Raw genomic sequence first — 13,716 nt, 5'->3', positions numbered from 1 at the left:
TTGTAAACAGGAGGTAGAGTAATGAATTGGTTCAGTTTTTCTAGAAGGCAGTGTGGCAGCATTTGTTGAATGTTTGAAAGGGTATATCCCTTTAATCCAGTAATTTCACATCTATGAAATTATCATCAGAAAACAATGAGATAGCATTCATTATTGATGAAATATTTTAATTTTTTGGATATATTTTTGAAACATCTGTAATGATATGGAAAAGTCTTCAGTACAGTGCTGAATGAGAGTTGGATTCAAGTCTGTATATTCCTTATAGTCTTAAAATATTCTAAGTATATATATAAAAATTTATGGCTGAAAATACACTGATTCATTACCAGTAAGTTACCTCTGGGTGTTTGGAATTGTGGCTATTTATATTCTTTAAACTTTCAATGATTTTCAAATTTTCTAGAATGAGAATGTGTAATTTGGAGTCCTAAGACATTTTACAAATGTTATGTAGAAAATAGTTATTAATAGTTATAGTTAATAGTTATTAATTATAACTCATTCAAGTGAATCTGATATTTGTATAGCAAAATAAATTTTGGAGGAGGATACTTAATGCTTAACCAGCAGTTGTGCTGAAGTTTCAATTAGTAAAGCTTTCAGCTGAAAAGAACAGAAAGCCAGATGTAAATAGTAACAAACAAAATAGGCAGAGCTCAGCAGTGTCAGGGCTGGTGTGTCTTAAATTCTTTGGGACATCCTCACATTATTGCAAAATAGATGCCTGAATTACTGGCAGTGCACCATTCAAGATGGGAGGGGTACCGGGAAGGGGGCCAGAGAGAGCCAGCACCATCTGCCTCTTTAATCAGGTATGCAAAAGCTTCTCCCAAGGCAATTTTTAGATTTCATTTGACACAACTGTGTTATGACTAATCTTAGGAGGCCAGGAAAGTGAGTATTTAGCTTTTATAGCCCAAGGGGCAAGCTTGAGAGAAGGGATTGAAAATGGGTACTTGGATTAGTTAACTCACCACAGGTGGCACAAATAAAAAACAAAAACAAAAAAATCTTCACCGAGATTGCTAGTCTCACTGAATAGTGGAAAAGTTAAAAATAGAGTATCAACTGTTGATTGAGGATTTTTGTTCCTTTGTGTAGCTGATAGTGCTTCCACCTGAGTCCTGTTAGGCCGCTTTGCATTGTGGTTTGCTGCTTGTTCGTTTGAAGTGATTAGTAGACATTGTGGGCAGAATAATACACCTTCCATCTGCCAGGCCTCCCTGTCCTAATTCCTAGGACCTGTCAGTATGGTCCATGGCAAAGGGGAATTCCAGTTGCTAATCAGCAGATAGGGAGCGTATCCTGGGTTATCCATGTGGGCCTAATACAAGGCTAAGGGCCCTTACATAGAAGAGAGGCAGAAGAAAAGCCTCAGTAAAGGGATGTGATGGTGGAAGCAGGGCCACAGAGCTGCACTGTTTTTGCTGGATTTGGAGATGGAGGAAGGGGGCCACAAACCAAGGAAATATGGGTAACCTCAGAAGTTGGAAAAGGCAGGGACATGGATGAGCCCCGACAGCCCCCAGAAAGGAATGCCTTCCTGCTCATACCTTGATTTTAGCCTACTGAGGCCTGTGTTGGACCTCACCTTACAGAGCTGCAAGGTAAAGAAATGAATGTTGTCTTAAGCCTCTTAAGTTTGTGGTAATTTGTTACAGCAACAACTGAAAACTACTGGATTTTGCAGTATATTAATGTATCAGATCAATACCTTGTACACTTTAAAGTTAGACAGTGTTATATGTCACTTACATCTCAAAACGGGGAGGAAAAAACTAGTAAGAGCCTTTGGTACCTGAAAGTGGGGTGCTGCTGTAACAAATACCTAGGAATGTGGAAGTGGCTTTGTAATTGGTAGTGAGCGGGTGCTGGGAGAGTTTGGAAAGCATGATAGAAAAATTCTGCACTGCCTTGAACAAACTGTTAGTAGAAATATGAGCATTAATGCCTCTTCTAGACTAAGAAGGAAGTGAGCAGCAGAATAGAGAAAATGTTTATCAGGTATCATTGTGAACAGACTGTTGACAGAAATGTGGACATTAAAGGTGCTGCTGGTGAGGGCTCAGGAGAAAATGAGGAAGAAGTTTCTATCATTAATAGAAACTGAAGGACGGGGATCCTTGTTATATTGTGGCAGGAAGCTTAGTCGCATTGTATCCTGCCCTAGGTGGAAAGTGGGGCTTGTAAACGTGAATTTGGATATTTAACTGAGATTTCCAAGCAGAATGTTGAGGTGTGGCTTGATTTCTCTTTTTGTCATTTAGTAAAATTTGAGAGTACAGTAAAAATTGAGGAGAGACCTGTTAAACGTGCACCAGGAGATTTTGATAAATACTGAATCATTATGTTGTACACCTGAAACTAATATAATATTGTATGAACAATCACACCTCAAAAACACAACAAAAATAAGCCAAGAGTTGCTGATTTTGGAAATTCTCAGCCTACCAAAATGGCAGAGGATGCTCAAATCAAGAGATGTGTGTTTGGAAAGCGTTCTCTAGAGAAAAAAAATCAGAGTTACTGTATAGCCTTTTGCTCAAACTTCAGAAAGATTAAAAGGTCAGTGTATTCACTCACACAAACCACTCTGAGAGATCAAGGGTGTGACTCATAGATTCCCTCAGCATCTAAGCAGAAGCTGAAAATAGAGATGGGATTATCTAGGCAAGATCTGTGGAGGAACCTCTTGACTAGTGAAGTGAGGCTGTACAAATATGGTAGTCCCACAAGGCACTTGAGAACCTTACACCAGCAGAAACACTGCCAGCTTGGACTGAAAGGACCAGAGATGAAGCGAAAGAGGGCTGACAGAGCCCCAAAATTCTGCAGGCAGGAGACAGGCTGGTAAGACTCCTCACAGGCTGCCCTTTATAAAAAGGAAGGATGGCTCAGAGGGCAGAGCTGCAGGCCCATAGGGTAGAGCTGAGAACCTAGTGAAATCTGCTTAGGACTTGAACCCTCTTCCTGTTTGCCTGGATGGATTTCAGAATTGTCTAGGGCCAGTAACTCTTTTTTAGCCTTCCATTTTCTCTTTTTGAATAGGAATGTTTGTGTGTGTTCTGCTATGCCAGGTCCCATCTTTGTGTTTCAGAGCAGGGAACTTGTTTTAAAGATTAGCATGTCCACGGGTAGAGAGGAATTTTGCCTCAGGATAAATTATACCCTTTCTTACCCATCCCTTATAATTTTTGATAATAAGATTGGTGCTTTGAGTTGGGTGAGATTTAAATGAGATTTTGGACTTTGAGCTAATGCTGTAATGTGTTGATTTGAGGGAATCCTGGGATGGGTGAATGTATTTTGCCTATGAGATGGATGCAGGCCTGCTGCTGTGATTTTAGCCCAGTGAGACCTAAGTTGGAATTCTAACCCATAGAACTAACTATAAGATAATATACATGTAAACCCATGGCTGAGTCATGTCAATGTATGGCAAAAACCACTACAAGATGGTAAAGTAATTAGCCCCCAACTAAAATAAATAAATTTATTAAAAAAAAAAGATAATGTACTTTTGTTATTTTAAGCCTCTAATTGTGGTCATTTGTTATAGCAGGAATAGAAAACGAATATATTAGATGACCATTCTATATACATAGGCAATTATGTTAGCATGAATATTGAGAAGACCTGAAGGCATACACTTCACTAAAGAATATATATAAAGAGCCAATAAACACATGGCAATGTTCTCAATAGTATTAGTCATCAGGGAAATGAAGATTCAAACTTCAGTAAGGTATCTTTTCACATTCACTAAAATGGTTAAAATAACAAAGCCTGACAGTACCAAATCAACAACCCTACTCCAGTATCCAGTATGGAACTTGGTGTATGGAGCAGTTGAAGCTGTCATACATTGTAGATGGGAATGTAGAATGGTACAGCAACCTTAGAAAAGGTTTGGCAGTTTCTTATGAAGTTAAACATATACCTACCCTGTGACCAGTGATTTTACTGCTATGTATTTACCCAAGAAAATGAAAATCTTCTATCACAAAAAAAGACTGTACAAGAATTTGATTGCAGCTTTGTGATAGCCCTAAACTAGAAACAACCCAAAGGTTCATAAATAGGAGGATGGCTAAACAAATTGTGTTTTATTAGTACAGTGGATCACTACTCAGCAATAAAAAAGAACAAATTGCTGATTCAAGCAACAACACAGACACACTCCTAAAATAGTATGTTGGAACAAAAGACACACAAAAAGAATGCTTGGATGATTCTTTTTATATAAATTCGAAGACCAGCCAAAACTCAGTTGTGGTATTAGAAACCAGAAGTCTGGTAGATTGGAGGAAACTGACTAGAAGTGGGAATGAGGGAACTTTCCAAGGTGAAGGACGTATGCAGTATTTATTTTGGGTAGAGCTTACATGAGTGATTCCAAATGCCATCTAACCGAACACTTAAGCTGACATTTTTAAATTGTATATGAATTACAACTCACTTAATGAAAAGAAAAACACAAAGAAATTTAATTAGTGGTTTAAGGATGGTCAAGTATATTGACAGTCTGGTCATACTGTTCTACCCCTGTCTGATGAGACTCACCAGTGAAAGTCTACATCTGAAGATTGCTTAGAATTCTGGGATTGAGTCCTGAGGACTGACCCACTGGTCACATGGCAGGTATCATGGGGGAGTGGTATCAGTATGTGATTAGTTACATCCCTAGTCTCAGGAAATTTCACGGTCTCATTTCAGAGACTGTGGTTTAGGAGGAAATAAAGGGGCTAGGGGCTATGGGAATGACTGTCTGGCAGGCAGTTTTGATATCAGTTGTGGGAGTAACGTGAGGATTTGGGCAAGAGGAGGACAGTACTCTAGTTTCTAAAGGGAGCAAGAAGCTAAGACCATCCACAGACTTGGTAAGAAATATTCAAGCCTGAAACAGCCTTTCGACTTGAATGGTGGTGCTGTCCCTGACATTATGTCTACCAGGACTTGGTGTAGAATAAGAAAGGAAGATACTATTCTAATTGGACTTAGCCATCACTCTAGTGAAACTTCTCTCTTAAAGATTTCTGGTAATCTCTTAATTGCAGAATCCCAAAGCTGATTTTTCAGTCCATATTTTACTTGGCCGCTCTCTTAGCTTTAATATGGTTAATATGGTTAAACACTCCATGAAGTTCTACTGTCTTTGGCTTTCAGAACCATAGAACTGAATTTTCTTGTATCCCTGATTACTCCATTTTATTTTTCCACAGAAGTGGCTGTTCTGTTCTTTATTCAGCTTACTGATTCAAATGCCAGTCTCTTCTGGAAAAAGCTCTCCTAGACACACCCAGAAATAACGTTTTACCAGTTATCTGGGCATCCCTTAATTCGGCGAAGTTGACGCAGAAAATTAACTGTCTCAGTGGGTTTAATGGGTGTTGTGAAACCTTTCTATATCCTGCTTTTCTTCCCTCTCTCCTACCCAGTTGACACGCAGACTGTCCCAGTTTATTTGGATTCTTATTCTCTATTAAAATGAAATTTGTGGAAGACTTTCGAGAGAAAATGATGAAAATGATGCCAAGTCATAAAATTCCCTTCTCTTGCTTAATGAACACCAGTGACTAAAAGGGAAGGTCAGGGGTCTTCTAATTCTAGCCAAAATGGAGTAAGGCCACGACAGGTCATCTATTCAATAATTACAACAAAAACCTCTGAACAGAGGTATAGAAAGGTATACAGGTATACCTGAGGCCTTTGAATAGTAACAGTGAATTAGATCATGGCATCCAGTCCCATCACTTCATGGCAAATAGATGGGGAAACAGTGGAAACAGTGAGACTTTATTATTTTGGGCTTCAAAACTACTACAGATGGTGACTGCAACCATGAAATTAAAAGACGCTTGCTCCTTGGAAGAAAAGCTATGACCAACCTAGACAACATATTAAAAAGCAGAGACATTACTTTGCCAACAAAGGTCCATCTAGTCAAATCTATGGTTTTTCCAGTAGTCATGTATGGATGTGCGAGTTGGACCATAAAGAAGGCTGAGCGCCCAAGAATTGCTGCTTTTGAACTGTGGTGTTGAAAAAGACTCTTGAGAGTCCTTTGGACTGCAAGGAGATCAAACCAGTCCATCCTAAAGGAAATCAGTCCTGAATATTCATTGGAAGGACTGATACTGAAGCTGAAACTCCAATACTTTGGCCACCTGATGCAAAGAATTAACTCATTGGAAAGACCCTGATGCTGGGAAAGATTGAAGGCAGGAGGAGAAGGGGATGACAGAGGATTGAGATGGTTGGATAGCTCCAGGAGTTGGTGATGGACAAGGAAGCCTGGTGTGCTGCAGTCCATGGGGTCGCAAAGAGTCAGACATGACTGAGCGACTGAACTGAGTGAAGAACAATATGGTGAGTTTCATGTTTATTTTGGACCAAGAACGGACTAATCCAAGAACTGTATGGTGGGAAGAGTCAACAAAGACTGAAGCCTGTTTCGATCCTGAGCACAGGTTAAAGACAAGACCTCTGCAAGCTGGAGAGCACGGGGGTAGAATCCTTGTTTATTCTTGTTTTTCTCTTTACTTTCTGGTCTTGCCTTGAGGCCAGCCTTAGTTCTGGAACATTACTGTGATGTGACAACAGTATTTCAGACACCTGAAACCCTGAGATGTGCCATTTAAAACCACAGTGAGATACCGCTATACATCTTTGAATCAACTAAAAATTAAATAGACTCACTTTACCAAATATTACCAAAGATGTAGAGGAGTTGGATTTCCCATATGCTTCTGGTAGGAGTCAGTACCATAGACAAAGAGACCAGTGGAAAATATCACTATGGTTATGTAAAGCGTCACCTCGGCTATACTGATCTACATTTTTTGGACTTCTCTGATACAAATGGAAAGTGCAGAATTAGACCCAAGTACATGTGAAAATTTAGTATATGATGAAGGTGGCATCTCTAATCACTGGGGTAAATGTGTACTTTAAAAAAAGTATTTGGCTGTGCTGGGTCTTAGTTGCAGCATGCAGGATCTTTTTTTTTGGTAATTTATTTTTTAGTTAAAGTATAATTGCTTTACAATGTTGTGTTAGTTTCTGCTATACAACAGTGTGAATCAGCTGTAAGTATATCCCCTTCCTCTTGAGCCTCCTCCCTCACCTCCCTCTCATTCCACCCCTCTCCGTCATCACAGAGCACGGAGCTGAGCTCCCTATGCTATAGAGCATCTTCCCACTAGCTATTTCTTTTGCACATGGTAGTGTATATATGTCAATGCTGCTTTCTCAATTTGTCCCACCCTTTCCTTCACCTGCTGTATCCACAAGTCTGTTCTCTACATCTGTGTCTCCATTCCTGCCCTACAAATAGGTTTGTTAGTACCATTTTTCTAGATTTCGTATATTTGTATTAACATACGATAATTTTCTCTTTCCAACTTAACATGTACTTTTTTATACATGATGCTGGGACAACTGATTAGCCACTTAGAAAAAGATAAAATTTGATCTGTATTTCCCAACACATAAATAAGTAAACTCTAAAAAGATAAGGAATATAAATTTTAAAAGATGAAGCCATTTAAGTACTAGAGGAGAACCTTGCTGTAGGGAAAAGGTTTGTAATTATCACTAAAATCCAGAGGCAATGAAAGAAAGGGTTGATAAATTTGACTACATAATTTTTTTAATTTCATGACCCAAACACCATAAAATAGAGAATAAACTAGAGGTTTGCAGTAGGTGCAAGTTGTGGTATAAACAGTTATTCTTACTTTATTGTCATGGTATCCTACATGACATTGCTACTCAGTTTATGGCAAAAATGGAGTGACAGTGGGTTCATGACTAGGAAGGAGATCAGTAGTTTTGCTACATTGTGCTTATGCCATGATGACATGGCCTGCTGAATGCTCAGCTGAAGTAGTGAGTTGGAGGTAGGACCCTGTGAGGTTGGGAATTCTCCTCCAAGATGCCATGTATCCATTAAATCAGTTGCCAGTGTATGGTACTGTCGCCAGTAAATAGACCAGGTGGGTCCAGAAATCCATAGTTAGGAATGGGACCAGCCCCTCTCCCTCACTCCAGTGACCCACTTGGAGAATTTATTCTTCCTATTCTCACCTTAAGTATGGATTAGAGGGTCCGGTTCCCAGGGGACAATGTTTTCAAGGGATGAAAAGGGGGAAGCATTTAACCCATTGATCCCTGGTTCCCATTGGTTATGGATTATCTTCAGCTCAGAACTGTCCCACACTTCTGGATGCTACATGTCTGAGTAACAGGTTGGCAATCTAAGGCATCCCACACTCTAGAGTCAGAACAGCCCTGGGACAGCAAGTGGGCCAGTTAAACATTTGAAATGACGACTATTATTGGGTCACTTTGTGTTCTTCATGCCTAGTGGACCAGCGGATGATGGAAGGTGCTGATATAGAGGTAATTGACCTTGATTCCTACCAGGATCTAGGGTTGTTCATATAAAGGTGACAGGACTGTATCCAGAATTCAGAGTATTCACTCAAGTATATTTTGGTGCATTCATGCATGGGAAAGTGGTGATTAGAGACCAATGGTCCAACCAGGGTAAAACCAACCAAAGGTGTGGATCCCTTGGGATAAAGGTTTGAGTCACCTCCCAGAGGCATAACTGAGATAAGATGAAGTGCTGGCCAAGAGTGAGGGAAATACAGAATGGATGGTTATGTGAAGGAGATGATGAGTATCAGTTATGGCTTTGAAATGAGCTGTAGCAGGATTGTACTATGTTCTACTCATCTTCCTGTCTCTTGTAGAAATAGTGAATGGTACCATCCTGAAGACTCAGTGATAGATTAGATTCAATGGAAGACATGTTCAAATGTGAAGGGTGCAAAGGATGAGGCATACTGGGTGCCACTTTCAAGCCACCTCACATTTCTTCAGCTTCATCTTTGGTTCCAGTCGTGGCTGTGGTCAGCATTTCCATGAGGATCCAGCTTACTTGCATCGATAGTGCCTCACTTGAAGCATGTGCTGGACGTTTTGCTTTCTGCCCTGAGATTTCTTGTACATACTCTGAACTCATATGTGTGAGTTAACATGTGAATGTTAAGAGAACGGGGAGTTAACTCTCTGGGGTTAACTCTCTACCAGGGGCGAAGAGCTTGTGGATAAATTCTTTCTCTTTCATTCCTTGAATGTGTGGTTGCTGAGATATATTTCATTAAGTTCCTCAGAAGGTTGCTCATTAAATAACCAGTTGCTTGTGGCAGTGATTCACTAGAGAAAACTTGTCTGGGTTGATTTTTCCCTCCTTGTTTGTTTACTTTCTTATCTTTTACTTCTCCCTCAGAACACATTCCCAAATAAACTATCTGTAGGTAAGCCTTTACTGTCAGGGCAGCCTAAGCTAAACAGAAGTTCAGAGCAGCTGTTGGCAAACTGTGGCCAATGGCCAAAGCTGTTGCGCCATTTTGTAAGTAAAGTTTTTTTGGAATGTAGCCATGCCTTTTTGTTTATACATTATTATGACTATTTCTGTGCTATCAACAGGCAAAGGAGAGAAGCCTTAGAAGAACTAATCCTGCCAAACCTCAGTTTTTTATATAATTGGAAAAATACAAATATTTGTGAAAAGGACTGATCGATAAATTATTTGTATCCAAACAATGGAAATCTGTGCTGCCATTAAAAAGATTTTAGATATACATTTATATATTTTAAAAAACATAAATATCTAAAATTTTTAAAAATCTGCCTGTATGGAAAGATTCTCAGGTTATATCATTAAGTAAAATTGAAGGTACCAGAGAAGTGGATATCCATTGGCATGCATTTTAATAAACCCCTATGGTTGTAAATATGTATTTTAAGAACTTCCTTAAGAAAACATAAGTGACTATTCACATGACTGTTTCTAGTTGAGTGGCACTACAGGCTAGGGTGGATGAGGACAGATTTAGACTTTATATTTTATACCTTTTTGAATATGTTGAGAATGGATTATTACATGAGTAAAATACTTTAATAATTGAAAAATGAAAGAAACTGAAGCTGCTGCTGCTGCTAAGTCACTTCAGTCACGTCTGACTCTGTACAACCCCATAGACGGCAGCCCACCAGGCTCCGCCGTCCCTGGGATTCTCCAGGCAATAGTACTGGAGTGGGTTGCCATTGCCTTCTCCGAAGAAACTGAAGGACTGTCAGCTATTCAAGCTTTCTCCTCTTGGTACCCTGATGAAGTGAGTTGGAGTTGGAGGCCATTTTTGATTATGTGAGGGGAACTGAGTGAGAGAGGAGATGGAGAGTCAATTTGAGGGTAATATAAATACACAGAAGACAAGAGAAGGAAGGACAAAAGAGTGAATAATATAAAGATTAAAAACCTTTTAAAATTACAGACATGAAATTTTGTACCTCAGTCCACACCCCCCTGCCTGCTTTTGCAGCTCCATAGAAGGGTCTGAAATCATTGACAGTTGTCATTTTAGAAAGCCATTTCTGAGAAACAGACATCTTGAAATAATCATTTTAGTCAATTTCTTTCTTTTCTTTAAAAAAAAAATTTTTTTTTATTGTGGTAAAAGTCTTCCTCCATAACTCAGCAGGAAAAGAATCTGCCTGCAGTGCAGGAGACACAGGGATAAGTGGGTTCAATCCCTGGGTCTGGAAGATTCCCTGGAGGGGAGGGCACGTCAACCCACTCCAGTATTCTTGCCTGGAGAATCCTATGGACAGAAGAGCTTGGTGGGCTACAGTCCATGGAGATGCAAAGAGTTGGACACGACTGAGCAACTAAGCATGCACATAGTCACATAATATAAAGCATACTATTTTAACCATACTTAACTGTACAGTTCAGTAGCACTGAATACATTCACATTGTTGTGCAACTCTCACCCTCCATCTCTCAAAATTTTCACCTTTCTAAACTATAACTCTGTCCCCTTTAAACACTAACTCACCATTCCCCCTCTCCACCCCCACCTCCAGCCCCTGGCATATACCAGTGTATTTTTGAACTCTATGAATTTGACTCAGTAAATCTTTAATACAATTTTCTGTTGATGGGTGGAGCTGTGTTCCCTCCCTGCTATTTACCTGGGGCCAAACGATGGTGGAGGTAATGAAGATAATGGTGACCTCCCTCAAAAGATCCCACGCATGTACTGCTACACTCAGTGCCCCCAACCCTGCAGCAGGCCACCACCGACCCATGCCTTGGCCAGAGACTCCCAGACACCCACAGGCAAGTCCGGGGTGGGGTCATAGCCTTGTCTAACTCAGTGAAACTATGAGCCATGCCGTGTAGGGCCACCCAAGACGGATGGGTCATGGTGGAGAGTTCTGACAAAATGTGGTCCACTGGAGAAGGGAATGGCAAACCACTTCAGTATTCTTGCCTTGAGAACCCCATGAACAGTATGAAAAGGCAAAAAGATAGGACACTGAAAGATGAACTTCCCAGGTCAGTAGGTGCCCAGTATGCTACTAGAGATCAGTGGAGAAACAACTCCAGAAAGAATGAAGAGATGGAGCCAAAGCAAAAACAACACCCAGTTGTGTATGTGACTGGTGATGAAAGCAAGGTCCGATGCTGTAAAGAGCAATATTGCATAGGAACCTGGATTGTTAGGTCCATGAATCAAGGCAAATTGGAAGTGCTCAAACAGGAGATGGCAAGAGTGAAGAGATGGCTGTGGTCCATGTGATTAGGTTGGTTAGTTTTCTGTGATTGTGGTTTTCAGACTGTCTGCCCTCTGATGGAGAAGGATAAGAGGCTTATGGAAGCTTCTTGATGGGATAGACTGACTGAGGGGGAAGCTGGGTCTTGTTCTGAGTCTAGGTATCTCATATAATTGGAATCAAATAATATTTGTCTGTACCTAATGTATATTGGAATGCATTTTTAAGGTTACTTTAACAAATGTCCTACAATAAAGAAGATTGTACTTTCTTTATTTTTCCCTGTGCTATACAGTAGGTTCTCATTAGTTACCTCTTTTATATACATAGTAGTGTATATATGTCAATCCCAAGTTTTCAGTTTATCCCCATAGTTCCCCGCCTCAGTGTCCATATGTATGTTCTTTACATCTGTGTCTGTTTCTGCTTTGCAAACAGGTTCATCTATACTGTTTTTCTAGATTCCACGTATATGCATTAATATGCAATATTTATTTTCCTCTTTCTGACTTTTCTCTGTATGACAGTCTCTAGGTCTATCCATGTCTCTGCAGTCTCGTTCCTTTTTATGGCTGCTGCTAAGATGCTTCAGTCATGTCTGACTCTGTGCGACCCCATAGACGGCAGCCCACCAGGCTCCCCCATCCCTGGGATTCTCCAGGCAAGAACACTGGAGTGGGTTGCCATTTCCTTCTCCGATGCATGAAAGGAAAAGGGAGAGTGAAGTTGCTCAGTCGTGTCTGACTCTTCGCGACCCCATGGACTGCAGCCTACTAGGCTCCTCCGTCCATGGGATTTTCCAGGCGAGAGTACTGGAGTGAGTTGCCATTGTCTTCTCCAAGTTGAGCATGAGGCTCTCTATATCATTGTTTTTTATGCCAGTGATCAGTATACAATGGAATATTACTTAGTCATAAAAAGGAACGGGATTGCAGAGACATGGATGGACCTAAAATTATGTATGTACTTAGTTTATGTGACTAATGTCTCTTTTCCCTCTAGAATGTATGTTCCATGAAGGCAAAGACTTGGTTTTGCTCACTGCTGTATTCTTTAGATTTAAAATAGTCTTCTATCCAATAGTTTTTATGTTTATCCAAAGAAGATACTCAATAAATATTTGTTGAATCAATGGTTGCATTAAGATAATTATGGGGACAAGTGGAATTAAGTATGGGTGGACTCCACAGAAGAGAAAACTTTAATCTTATGGTAACTAATTTGATTTTTCTCAGTCTGACTAAGGACATGACTGGAAAGGAAGATGTGTACCGAGGCCCAGCCATCAGGGCTCTCTGCAGAATCACTGATGTAAGTTCTTTGCTTTACTGAGGCATCAAAGGGGACCTGTGTTTACCTGCAGGTGGCCATGTAAATTTAGTAGGATTCCTTGTCTGACTTTGTGATTCAGCAGCAGCAGCAGAGCAACACGACTACCAGAAAGGCTTTTGCGTCTCCAGGCTTTTTTTCTTCTAGACTGCCTTTTCCTTTTGTTTATTTAGATTAGTCTATTTCTCTCCATATTTACTCTCATGAATTTTTGTCATAGTCAGGGCACGTTGTTCATAGGAAACAAAAGCCATTTGAATTTAACTTTTTTATTTTTATAAAAGTTTTTTGATGTGGACCATTTTCAAAGTGTCTATTATGTTTGTTACAACATTGCTTCTGTTGTTTATGTTCTGTTTTTTTTTGGCCAAGGGGCATGTGGGATCTCAACCCCTTAACCAAGGAATTGATCCTCCCACCTACTGGAGGGTGAAGTCCCAACCATTGGACCACCGGGGAAAATCCCAAATTTAGCTTAAAAAACTTTATTACAAAATACAAATCTCTCAGAATTTGAGGTAAAACTTACAACCAGATACCAGAACTAGAAAGAGGACAGCTGTAAGGAATTCAACAGCAAGATTTCCAGGTATTTACTATTATGATCCATTATTTATGAGGCTCAAGCCTCCTCATTTAAATATTTAGGAGAAACAGCATGACTAGCCGTCAGCTAGCCAGTGGTTTGTGTCCAGCTGTGTCTAACTCAGGTGTTTAACCTTGACTTAGTCTGTTGTATTAGAAGGAATGAGG

The 13,716-nt window shown here is 40.0% G+C and overlaps 1 protein-coding gene across 2 annotated transcripts in view; it reads left to right on the top strand.

The window, feature by feature from the left end:
* COPG2 (coat protein complex I subunit gamma 2) overlaps positions 1–13,716 on the top strand; it is a 462,375-nt gene that overhangs the window by 24,630 nt on the left and 424,029 nt on the right. The window contains exons 1-2 of one of the 2 annotated variants that reach the window (XM_081537058.1): positions 2,691–2,853; positions 12,870–12,945. In XM_081537058.1, coding sequence (XP_081393184.1) covers positions 2,798–2,853; positions 12,870–12,945 — 132 coding nt within the window. In that variant the 5' untranslated portion in view covers positions 2,691–2,797. Of the gene's footprint in view, positions 1–2,690; positions 2,854–12,869; positions 12,946–13,716 lie in introns of those variants that run through there. The other variant, XM_081537057.1, reaches the window with a different exon arrangement.

This window comes from Giraffa tippelskirchi, chromosome 10, assembly GCF_054371585.1.
Source record: "Giraffa tippelskirchi isolate mGirTip1 chromosome 10, T2T-mGirTip1v1.2.pri, whole genome shotgun sequence".
Taxonomy (NCBI): Eukaryota; Metazoa; Chordata; class Mammalia; order Artiodactyla; family Giraffidae; genus Giraffa; species Giraffa tippelskirchi.
This window is presented reverse-complemented; position numbering and strand designations above follow the sequence as displayed.